A 12,758-nucleotide genomic window follows, 5' to 3' on the forward strand; every position below is an offset into this window, starting at 1 on the left:
ACTTGAGGCGCTTTGCTGATCATCCTGTGGGATTGTGCTTGAGGCCTTGGGCACAAGACACACAACCACTGTGACAGAGGTGCTGGCAATTGGATCGTCCATTGGGTCCTGTTTTCCTTCCTCCTTCCCTTCCTTCTCCTTTACTGAAACCAACTTATACTAAATGACCAAAGTGAAAAACTACCAAACTTGCCTTCTCTCACACAAAGCAGAACAACAAAATTAGATGATTAAATGAACTAAAGTAGTTAATTTTACCTTTTTCTTAAAAAAAGATTTTATTTACTTAGAGCAAGTGAGAGAGAAAGAGAGAGAACACGAGTGGGGGAAGGGGCAGAAGGAGAAGCAGGCTTCCTGCCGAGCAAGGAGCCCAAGGCGGGGCTCGATCCCAGGACCCTGGGACCCTGACCTGAGCCGAAGGCAGACGCTTAACGACTGAGCCACCCAGGCGCCCCTATTTCTTGTTCAATAAGTACAATGCTTTGACTTCAAAAAATTTTAATTTTTTCCTGTGTTCATAATTCGAGGAGAAAGATTTCTTATTTCTTTCTAATGTGACTCTGTGTATATATTCAGAAAAACCTCAAACTGTAATTTCTTTTTTGTTGCTCTCAGTAACTGTCCAAGTTGTGGCCTAAGCCTTAATTGGCCCTAGTTCATGGTTAGTCCTAAACATTTGCTAAATTTGCTTGTTGTTCATCCCCAGGAGTAAGCCTGTGGGTGGCCACATATTGGTTGAATGGATGTTTCATCTTGTAGGAAAGACTTGGGAATAATAAATACTCCAGAATGGGCTGAATGAAATGGGTGATGGGGAGTCTTGCTCCACTTTGCTAAAAAAAAAAAAAAAAAAAAAGAAAGGAGAACAAGTCCCTTTACCAGTATAAATTGATTTGCCACAAAGAAGACAATGGGGTGTGGAGGCTAACTAGTAGCCTTTCTCCTGTGTGAGGACCGTTCTAGCCCACGTGGGCCCTGACCGCCGTCACGAGTGGAGGCATGCTTCTGCGCTTACACACAGATCTGGAGCCCAAGTCCGGGCTCATCCACTGACCACGTGCGCTGCCTGCAGCTATCGAGTCAATGCGTATGACTGTGCTGTGTCCACCTGTGTAGGCAACACTCTTCTGGCAAACACACAGTCTCTCCCGCACAGCGATGTTATTAGAATATTGTTGTTGTTGTGTTTGTTCAACGTCAAATATTTACTCCCCCAGAGCCCCAGTATCTTCTAAGCCCAGCGCTGGCCCACACTGCTGCAGACTGGGACAAAGAGATGATGTTACCGTCTGGTTTCTATGGCAACAGAGGAGGGGTAATGAAAACCGAAATGTTGGAAACACCCACTCTGACAATTGTGACATAATTCAGGTTATTACAAAGACGTAACTACCAAAGGAGCAGAATTGTCATTACCTTGCAGCTCATGTCGGCAAAAAGCTACACCGCACATTTCTCTGAGTTGGGCTGCTAAGAGGAAGGAAACACGAAACACACACACACACACACACACACACACACACACACACACACACGCACGCAAGCGCCTCGTTTTCTGCATGTAAAATGTGTGTGTTCTTTAAAAGCCAGTGGTTGGCTGGTTTTCCGGACATGATGTGGTTGAAGCTGTCATCGTAATGGAAATTCATTGCTGTAGCTATGGTAAATCGAGTTTTCTGCCTGTGCTGAATGCATTAGTCTAATGAGATGTTTGCAGCCGGGGAGCGGGGCTGCTGGAGTCTCACTGTGAGCTACTAACACACGGGTGGAAGATTAGCTTTTGTAATACTCGGTTTGCATGTACCGAAAGTCATCTGTCTTCTGAGTCAACATTCCCGGCCTGGTCAAGAACCTGATCAGGGCTCTGGTGAACAAGCCGTAGGTAAGGGAGATGCACAATCGGAGGGTGTGCCATTGACATGGGATCCTTCTCTTTCTACTGTCAGCATGACAGGTGACCTGTTTCAGTGTGTCTGGCTTGCATGCCTACCTCCGTGGCAATGCCCGAGTGTCCTGCACTGAGGTCAGCAGGTAAACTTCAGTTCCTCCTACTCAGAACAGAAATGTTTGATTTCTTAACCAGATCTCAGAGAGGAAGAGGTGTAGCCTAGAATTATATAGTTTATAAATTTGGGGCACCTCCATATTCACTACTCTTTAACTCTGCATTGAAAGATGTAGAAAGTTGTTTTTTTCCCCAAATGTGAACTCAAATAACTGTTTTACTTTTTTGCATGATGATTTTGCTTTGCTTTTGTTTTGTTTTAATTCAAAAAGTGTTCTATGTCTTGGGATAAACATATTTACTAAAATTTAATTATTAAAATTGATGTGTTGTGAACTCGCAAGAGTACTTTTTAAAATTGAATTTTATTATTTATATCCCAGGTGGAATATTTTACATGTCTTTGTGTTTTTTTTTCCCTTAATTTATCAAGATAGATGAGAATACTATTTACTGCTAGTAGCTGGTACTGGTTAGTTTTGGGGGAAAAAAAAAACCCAGGTGTCTATGGAGTGTCAGGATCAGTTTTCCCAAGTTCAAATACAGTCACCTTCTTCCCAGGTAGGGTGTTGTGTGACTAGAACCCGGTGGCACAAAGCTTCCTCTCCAGGTTGCTTGCTGAGTAGAACAGGACAGTGGATGAAGGCGGTGTCAGCTGTGTGGAAGTCATTTGACCGATAGCTGATGTGCTAAGTCCAAGTTCTTTCCGCTCCCACGTAGTAGTAATGGAGAGCTGCCTCATGGTGTTGTCTCTAGATTCTGTGACGGTCTCAAGAAGGTAATCAGATAACTCAAGATAATCAGTAGCTTTCTGAGAAAGTGGCTTTTGGTTGGTCTCAGACACTGTGGTACTTGAGAAAGTGATCCTGGCGCTTCAGAATCGAACACTCTTGTGTTTTTCTTTCAACCAGAGGAACCATTTTTGAAGAGTGAGAGACAGAGTTGTTTTGGGTTTTTTTTCCAAGACTTAAAAAAAAAATAGAATATTTGGAGTGAAAGCATAAAAATAACTATGAAGGAATTTACAGTGTGGTAAAGTAAACCCCTATCCAGGGGCACAATATTTGTGTGGAGCATTTTTTTGTGTTTGGTAGAACTAGCCTGAAAAAATGAGGGGGCAGTTCCTGAGCAGTAGCAGCTGAGTGAAGATTACCTAGAAAGACAGTAGTGACCATCTCAACTCAAATAAAACGTTAACGTAGAAACTTCAGTCTTAGGGACTTTGTTTGGTGGCTCCAGATCTTTACCATTTAAACACATGTGTGTAAGCAGATATTTTTTTAAAATGTGAATATGTTTTCTTCAGCTCTTTAAACTGTGCATGTGCACAGTCTCTGTGTGATATTTTGGCAAATCTATCAGTCTGCTTTCTTTGTAGAATCACAAGAGCAAATCCCACACACAAAAACCCCCCAGTTCTTCTGTGCTTAACATGTTTAAATTTCTTTGTGTCACCAAAACGGCTTTTATTTTGCTGCAAAAAAAAAAAAAAAAAAAAAAAAAGGTAAATGAATGATAATACAAAGAAAAGAATCAGAGAAACAAGAGTAAATCGCTTTCGGTCATTTATTTGCTTTTGGTGGTGTGTTTTCAAGGCAAGTGGAAACCAGCAGAAGCAGTTTCACTTTCTGGTTCCTGGCCCCTGGGGGCTGGGGTCGCAGGGCTCTCCAGCAGCAGGTAGGACTAGCAGACCAGCTGCTGGGAAGCAAGTCAACCCCACGTGCTGTCGTCCTGCCGCGAGAACTTTTCTACTGAAAATTCATGAAAGTCGTGACTTTTTCAACGGGAAGTCGTATTGGCTTATTCTAAAAATTCGAGCGATGCCCCAAAGCGCAAAGATCGAATTTAAAATTTTTTTTAAACTTGCAATGATGTGAAAATCACAAGCAGATGGCCTCCAGCCTCTCCTAATCGGTTGGGTGTATTTATGTTTCAATCTCAAATTGTGGAGCCCACAGACTTCCAACACATTGAAGGCAACATTACTGAAGTTCCCTGAAATCCAAAGAAGGCACGCTCAGAGAAGGGTACCTCTTCGTACGTTGGCGGGGGTGGGGTTCAGTTCCAGGCTGTTTTGCAGATCGGGTGGATAGTTCGGCGCGGCGGGGGGACGCATCACACACACACAGACCCTGACACGCTTGGGTCCCGGCAGGGGTGGGGCGGGCGGAAGCTCGGAGCGCACTCACGGCGGCTCCCAGGCGGAGCTCGGCGGGGCGTCTTTCCTCCCTCGCCGGTGCCCCCCGGCAGCCTCGGCCGCGCGCTGAAGCCAGGTAGCCCGGGGCGTGCCCGCCGCAGCCCGCGCGTCCGAGGCCAAGCGGGAGGCGACGCTGGGCCGCGCCCGCCTGGGGCCTCCCCATGCCAAGCCCCCTCCCGTTTCAGCTGACGCCACTCCTCTACCCCCAAGCCTCCTGCTTCGACCCGGGGACGGTGAGGGAGAGAAGAGAAACGACGGGAGGAAAGACTCTCTTCCCATCTCACCACCCAAGGGCATGAAATTCGGTCTAATGTTTTTGGAGCCCAAGTTTGTGACAGCCGTGCCTTTTGGTGCGGGCGTCCGTGCTTCCTCGTGGGGGGTGGGCGCCCTTGACCTGTCTAGGAGGGAGCTTTAAGTGCGTCCTTGGACATCTTAATTCAGCCAGCTCCCCAAAGGCTGGTTTGAGATTTACACGTTTTTAGTGTTTTTTTGTTGCCTCCGCAGGCAGACAGATGAGGAGAGATGAGGGGGATTAATAACAGCCCCTGGGAGAAAAATCAAATGGTTTTGTACATATATAATGTAACAGAAGCCCACCAGTGTGTCTAGTAAATGACTCTAAATTTTAATTAATGAGTCACAAAAGCCACACCATAAGCTTTAAAAAATTACCCCTTTATCAATAAAGTGATAATTAACTTTCTCTGGAATTAGCAATTCTCTCAGCCCTGGGCAGTATGCAGCCTAGTAAGTTCTCTGGAATGCTGCCAATTTTAAACGATCGCTCTTTCGGCAAATCTACTGGATTTTAATTCAGACATCTATTGTGACATCTTCCAATGTGGTTCAGAGACCATTAGGATCAGCCAAATCAGGGTAAAATTTCTGAGGTTGAAGGAGTGGCTCAGAATGTTTGGATTGCATGGGGATCTGTCACTTTCTCTTTCTTCATTGCCCTTTTCTACCCCCCCCAAACCCTCTGCCTCTGCAAGAGTGCCACACTCTAGTCTTTGCTATAAATCTCTGCTAGCCTCTCCGCTATAAATCGCTGTGGCGAATTCTGCATTTGTTGGTAGGCGCATACTAGGTTTGAGGGCTCTGGCTGCAAGCCCACAAGGTTCTAAGTGCTTTTCATTGTTGTATTCATCTCGGTTTCAGTGCTGGCAAGGGTTCTTCCCTAATATTTCTGCAAACTCTCACCCGCGGTTTGTCAGATGCTGAGATTTAGGTTGAGACGCAGAGGAGAGCTGCTGCAGGCAGAAGGGCCATTTTAGCTATACTCCTGGCCGATTGAGATTTGGCTTCTTCTGACACACACATATTAATGTCTGAAGAGGTACAGGAGCACTGGGCATTACAGAGCAGCTGGTTCCACACTGAACCCCCCCCACACACACACACTCACTCACGCAGTCCTCAGTGCTGCTAGTCACTGGTGGGTGACGCTCAGGGGCAGCCTGATGACAGATGCTGTTTGGCCACAGTGGTTAGGAGGCAAGTGGCGATGAGTGCAAATCACTCCTCCAGAAGTCAGACCTCTCTCTCCTCCTTCTGGATCCTTCAAATGTTAGCATCGGTGGGCTTCTGCTTCTCTTAGCCAAGAGCCTGGCTAGGATGGCATGCTGGTGATAAAGTTTGCTGCTGGGTTCAGCTAGCAGCGTCAACACAGTCAAGAACATCCTTCGGGAGGGTGAGATGGACGTGAGCAGCGAGCAGGAGCTGTGCATTGTAGAATCAGTCAGCACCTTCCAGTCAAAAGAGGCACTTTGCCACCACCGAGGAGATAAAACACCTCTTGGCATCTTGCAATGATGACCTTGTGGACTACTATTTTAGGACAGAAAGGAATTTATTACCCTGTGGCAGTTCTCACTTTGTATTAAGCTGAAAAGCATTCCACAGAGTCTCTGTGATGCCCCGGAGTAATGGGAATATATCCGGAGATCCACACTGTAGGTGTCCCTGTGATGGCTGTTGTTACTCTTGGACCAGTTGTGTTTTAGAGAGAATCTGGCGGCACAGAACCATGTGAACTTCTCTTGACTCTCCCACCAACTCAGGCATGTTCCACCTAAATTTTCATTTGTGGGGAAGCATGTGTGCATTTCTTTTTCAGCAGCTGCCTTGACTGATCGGCTAAAGGGAACCTGGTCCCAGTGTTGCTAATTTTCAAGAATGACTGCATACTCTGGCAGGCAGGCTATGCCAGCCCTTTGAGGAAGGGGCTTGGCTGAGGAGTGGTGCCTTTACTTTCTCCATAAGGCGTACAATGCAGAAACAGTGGAGTTGGCTGTTATGAGAAAATTGATGTGCCAGGGAAAAATAGTGTCAATGCTGTGCTTTGCAAGGTGGTGACGTTTTCTGGTTAGCCCCGTGATAGTGACTCAACGTTTGGGAGCTAAATATTTGGTAACAAAAACCTTTGCCCTTTTTCTCTCTCTGTGCTGATCGTTACAGAGCAAAAGCCGTTATAGTTTCAAAACAGAAACATATGGCTTGAAATTAATCCTAAAGAAACATGCAGCTTTTCATGAGGATGGGTACTAAACTTGGGAACAAACACTGGGCTGGCAGAGCAAAGAGTTACCCTCGTTGGGTCCCAGTCCAGCCATCGGAAAATGGCACCTAACAAAGAGGTACTGGGATAAAACCCAAAGGAGAGAACTTATTCCATGACCCTTCCAACGAGTACTTGACCATCCCTCTCCCTCCTATATCTGCTGATGCCGTTCAGATGGGACTCAGTAATGGCCAACAGTAGCATATACGGCTGTCAGCTTATAGACCTGCTAGGTTTATTTCCTTTTGGGTGGAAAGAAAGGCTTTCTCTTTTCCCTTTCACATTTGTCCACAAGTCATCCTGGGACATCATCATTCTGATGAGAAAACCAGTGTCAAACATCAAGCACCAAGGAGTCTGTTTTTCCCTGGTGTCTGGAGCTGAGCCTGCGCCCTGCCACCAGACCGATGTTAAGATCACAGAGGCCAAATCTGAGGGTCTGCCCTGGATGCAGCCTTCGAGCTGGCAGGGGGGCTGGTGGCAGGATTTTAATCCTGTTTGACAGGCAACTGTGAACAAGGAAAGGAAGAACTGAAGAGAAAACCACAAGGTGAAAGCCAACTTTGGCGCATTCATGCTTTTTGTTTTGGAGGTCATGTAATGAACAATTCCTTTGGGCCTAGCCATTTCTAAACTATTATAAACCAATAGGAATTATTCTCATTTTTTTTTAGATTGTATTTATTTATTTGAGACAGAGAGAGAGCATGAGCCACAGAGAAGGTCAGAGGGAGAGGGAGAAGCAGACTCCTTGCCAAGCAGGGAGCCCGATGCAGGGCTCGATCCCAGGACCTAAGATCATGACCTGAGCTAAGGCAGACGCTTAACCGACTGCGCCACCTAGGCGCCCCATCATTCTTTACGGCCTTTTGAAAAAGAGGCTGACTGCTTTTCTTCACAGTCCTTTGGGATTTGGTACCCTCACTATTGGGAAATTATGGTGATATCAAGACTTCATCTAACAATTAGCTATTAAGATATGCTGTTCATCCCAAAGAGAATAACTCAAAAATGTCATGCAAGGCACTGGACTTATTGATCGGTAAAGAATGCTACTCTGGGAATAGATTTCAGTCATTTTTCAGTCTTGAGAAAGGTGTGCCATTGGTTCATGTTGTTGCCATTGTTGCCTGTGCTAGGGGAGTTTGCCTTGAGATTTGGGGGTCAATACAGTACATGGACATCTGTGCATTTCCCCTTATGTTGGGAATATAATATAATATATAATCCCTTTCAGATGCCATGAGATGCTCCAGCATATTTGATTGTATCCCTCTTAAGAGCTCATTTGTAAAAATGCTTCAAGTGAATAGGTGTAGAAAGCTTTACGTTTGGGTGCACAAATTACAAAGCATAGAAACAGTGGGGAAAGAAACCTCAACTAGTTCTAGTGTCTGAAATCACTACCCACAGTATGAAAATATAGCATTTGTTTTGAGTGTTTGTAACATAATTAATATTAAGGACTTGACATAAATAACGAGGGCAAACTGTACGGTGCAATTATGTTGGTGCCAGATATGGAAATGGTTAATTGGTCCCATAGTGAGACCTTTACCGTTGTGTGTTGCCTTAATGAGACCAAGTGAATATAAACTCTCTCCAGGGAATTGAAGTTATAAAGTCAAGTTGGGTGTGATGTGTGTGACAATGTGTGGGAGCCAGTGATCTGTGATAGTATAGAGGACTGGTCCTTCCTTTCTATTGCCCTCCCTTTCAGTTAGAAGTCATTTGTCATGCGCCCGGGACTGAAATTCTCTGTTAGCAGAGTAAGGAAAAAAGGACATTCAGAAAACTTTGTCTCACACATGTTTCCAAATCAGCTCCTATCTCTGCTAAGGTCAAGTGCTGAGTTTCTACTAATTGGCTTGAGACCAGAGTGATGTGGAATAAGCTGGAAATATAATCATTTAAAAATATATTTTTGGGCACAGGTTAGGTCACTGTTTTTATGGAATATATTTAACATTTTCATGCCTGAAGAAAAAAAATTCCGTGGAACCAAAGACCTGGCTGGTCCTTGTAGATTTCTTACAGTGGATAGTATGGGTTACATGGCTTCCTGGACAAAGTTAAGCAAACTCAAGTTCTCCTTTGGCCAAGATTTCCTGTATTCTGCTTGTGTAGTTGGTAGATTATCAGTTTCCAGGGGGTTTTCTTTCTCTTCCTGAGAATACAGATTTAGGACAGGATAAGAAGAATTTACATTGGGACCATGGAATCACTTAAGTTCCAGACCATGTTCAAGCCAGTTCACCCTTCTGTGGAAGCTGGAAGGTTAAAATGTAACCAAACTAATGAACTTGAGGGAAAAACATCTGACATTTGAAGGGACAAGCTAAAAGCAAAAAGCTATACTCCAAGAAGTGGTCTTAAAGTGATTCTTAGATTCTTAGACTGAATGGATTGTAAAGGCCTTCCTCCCAGGGCAAGCCTCAGACTCTTCCCTAGTGTCTGCAAAGGATGCAGATAGCGCATCCTCCATTCTCAAGAGGCCGCCCCCTCTTCCACCGTTGGAAACTTCAATTGTGAGCAAGGGCATTTTTCCCTCCAGAACTTCCCCTAGCTTCCTCCTTCAGTAACTTCCTGCTGGGGTTACTTTTGTCCTCAGAGATGTAGAGAATAAATGTCAATGGAGCAGCATGGATTCTGAGTGGGAAAAGCCAGTTGAATGGTCACCAATGTGACCTGGGGCAAGTATGGTGGCAACGCTGGGCCTCCCTTCCTCCCTGGGGATGGTATTCCCTGTCAGTCCCCACTGCTGAGCCCCAGTGCTTTGAATGGGGCAAGTACTCAATAAATATTTGTTGCATGAGTGATTGCATGAATGATAATGTCAGCATGGGTGGAGACACCATGGTGTTGTGGAAAGAACATGCCCACTCTTTAGTGTCACCCCAACTTTAGCAGATCATGGGATATAATACTTCAGAAGTTGTTGGGAAGGTTAATTAGGTTAATGTATATAAAGTTCAAAGGAAACAGTATATGGGAAAGGGCTTTGTAAACTGTAAAGTGCTGTACAAATGGTAATAAATACATGTTCCCATTTATTGAGCATCATATGCTCAGGGATGCCGAGAGAAGCACTTAACAAGCTTTATCTTATTTATCTAACTTAAACCACACAGGAAGTCAATATGAGGGCTATTTTTATCTCCATTACACAGGTAGAGAAATTGAGGCTTACGTTAAATAACTTGTGGAGGGTCACATGGCCATGCGAGGTCTGCTGAGTCTTTCCTTCAGTGTTGAAAAGCCAATGGGGCGTCCATGTCTTTTCACCTGTGAGGGCTGAAGAGAAAGAGCTCTTTCATGCCTCAGAGCCAGCTGCTCTTGCCGGCTGGGCTGCTCCCAGGTCCAGCAGGTTCCAGAAAGGAAATGATTCCCTGGTGTTTCCACTTGGAAAGGCATTTGTGATCCACAGCGAACTTCTTTTAAAGCAGTAGGCTTTCAGTCCGGTCAGATTCAACCCTCATTTTTATTGCAAATATTTTTAATGCCCTGTTTACAATCCCAGAGTGAAGTTCCGAGATAATACAGCCCACCCACACTCATAATGGAAGAAAAACCAGTGTCATGTCATAACTGAAATATAAAGAGGAATAAAGGCAAAGCAATTTATAATTACTTCCGGTGCAGGCGCCCTGCTCTGGACACCATAATGAAGTGGTCAGGTGCTTCACATCCGCGGTCTCCAATGAAGCCTAAAATAGTGCTCTGGGCCACTCGGATAACACAAGCTGGCCCTGCTGCCAATGATGTGATTTTCTCAAATGGTAAACAACTCTTGAGATCCTGAACAAAACAGAGAACAGTCTTTCCTTGATTTATGAATTATTTGCATTCCTGGAAAATAAAGTATATATTATGGCTAAGTAGAAATATGTTTATATGTAAAATGCAGTTAACTCTAGGTTCACAAAAACGAGATTTTCACTCGTGTGACCATATGGTGAGACAGTGCTTCATAATGTGGGACAGCTCCATTTGTCCAGCATCCCTGGTCTCTGCCCTCCAAGTACAAGAATGCTCACCCCGCCCCCAACATTGTGCCAGCTAAAACCATATCCAACACATTTCCAAAATGCCCCTCTGCAGGGAGTGTTGCCACCACCACTGAGCACCTGTGGATCAGAGCATGCCAACCTGCCATGAATTTCACTTTCTCTTACCTCCCCAAATGCCTGATTAATTATAGTTTAAGAAAGATGGTGCTGTTTTGCCAGTTCCCTATAGGATTGCTGAGTAGAGGCATTTCAAATATCATGGCAGAAACTCGGGGGTATCTTTCACATTCTGTGAAGATGCTTATAGTGGATTTTCTCTAAAAACTGTAGCTTTGAGCCTGAGAAGACCTTTTTATCATGTTTCATTCTCTTTCAGATTATGCCTAGGTTTTATCATAAATACAGTATTTTAAAAACACCTTGGTAAAATCCTCACTATTCTCTGGGTTTGCTTAAAAAGCATTAACAGTTACTAAGGGACCATGATGATGTAGGCTCTGTACTAGTTATCCACACCATAGTCTTGGAAAGTATCGTTATTCTACTTCACAGACAAAACTTCAAGATTCAGTGAATTTAAGCAGTGAGTTTCAGTGCCTCAAGGTCATCCAGTAAGTTCTGTAATTGATTTCAAAGCCAAACCCATGCCTTTGCTCCTGTATCAATTTGGATATATGGTATAGACTTTTACCTGTGATGTGGAAATCCCATGTCTGAGAACTTCCTCCTTGTTGAGTACATAAAAATGGGGTAGAAGAATAAACATGGCCAGAGATTCTTTGACATTCCTTCCATGAGGCTGTGGGGTCTAATTCCCCTCTCCTTGACTCTGGGCTGTTCTAAGTGACTCGCTTGGTTCATAGGATGTGGCCGAAGTAATGTTCCAGGACTGACATCAGGAGTGTTCTGGTTCCACTTGGGACTCAGAATGCTCACTCTTGGAGCCCTGAGCCACCACAGACGAGGTAGATGCCCCAAGGCTGCTAGGAGCCAAAGTTCTGTGGAAGGCCCTGAACAAAAAGACGTTAGGGTGGGGCTGGGGGAGGGGGGAAGAGAAAGAGGCAAGAAGCATGGAACTACTAGATGTGTGGATGAAGAAGACACCTTGGAAGTGGGTCCTTCCGTCCCAGTCTCCCCAGCTGGTGCTACACAGATCAGAGACAAACTGTGCAGTCTAGCTTTTCCTGAATTCCTGACACACAAAATGGTGAGACATAATAAACCACACATTTTGGAATAGTTTTAAATGTACTAACTCATACCCAAAACACGTGTGAATGGCATTCTTTCTCTTGTAGTGTGTATTGTGGATTATTTTTGATGCCTAAGAGAGAAAGATTTTCCACTTTATTTTTTTTAAGATTGTATTTATTTATTTGTTTGTTTATTTATTTATTTAAGAGAGCACGAATGGGGGGGAGGGCAGAGGGAGAGGGGCAAGCAGACTCCCTGTTGAACAGGGAGCCTGATGCAGGGCTTGATCCCAGGACCCTGGGATCATGGACCTGAGCCGAAGGCAGATGCTTAACCAAGTAAGCCACCCGTGTGCCCCAAGATTTTCCACTTTGAAAAAGAGGTTAAGATTCACTATAAAATATAGTTGATCTTGGGGTGCCTGGGTGGCTCGGTTAAGCATCCAACTCTTGATTTTGGCTCATAAAATAAATTTTAAAAAATATATATATATTGATCTCCATTTGCTAAGAATCGAAATGAGAGGAGTTTTGTTCCTTATATAGTTACCATCAGAAGTATGTGTTTTCGGGGGGACTATTATTTTAATAAGTGCATATTTAATTTTACAGTTAATTTATGTATTTACGTCTGTAACAACAAATACTTGATTTGAATTTGTAAATATGACATAAACTTGGATTTAAGTATTTATTTCAATAAGCCATTTAAAGATTTAGTAAGTATTAAGTAAATGTGGTATAGGAGGTGTATTAGTCAGGATTCTCCAGAGAAACAGGACCAGTGGGGTAG

The 12,758-nt window shown here is 44.2% G+C and overlaps 1 protein-coding gene across 14 annotated transcripts in view; it reads left to right on the top strand.

The window, feature by feature from the left end:
- The first annotated feature begins 1,669 nt into the window (after positions 1 to 1,669).
- Positions 1,670 to 12,758, top strand: part of SCML4 (Scm polycomb group protein like 4) — a 107,863-nt gene continuing 96,774 nt past the window's right edge. For 5 of the 14 annotated variants that reach the window (XR_003609446.2, XM_028104118.2, XM_028104128.2 and 2 more), the window contains exon 1: positions 1,901 to 2,031. Coding sequence is in view for 6 of the 14 variants with exons in the window: in XM_028104118.2 (XP_027959919.1) it covers positions 1,983 to 2,031 (49 nt within the window). In the remaining 8 variants the exon portion in view is untranslated. The other 9 variants (XM_028104119.1, XM_028104127.1, XM_028104121.1 and 6 more) reach the window with 4 other exon arrangements.

This window comes from Eumetopias jubatus, unplaced genomic scaffold (genome assembly GCF_037043125.1).
Source record: "Eumetopias jubatus isolate StellerSeaLion01/CBP00866 unplaced genomic scaffold, mEumJub1_p1.0 scaffold_6, whole genome shotgun sequence".
In the NCBI taxonomy this organism is placed as follows: domain Eukaryota; kingdom Metazoa; phylum Chordata; class Mammalia; order Carnivora; family Otariidae; genus Eumetopias; species Eumetopias jubatus.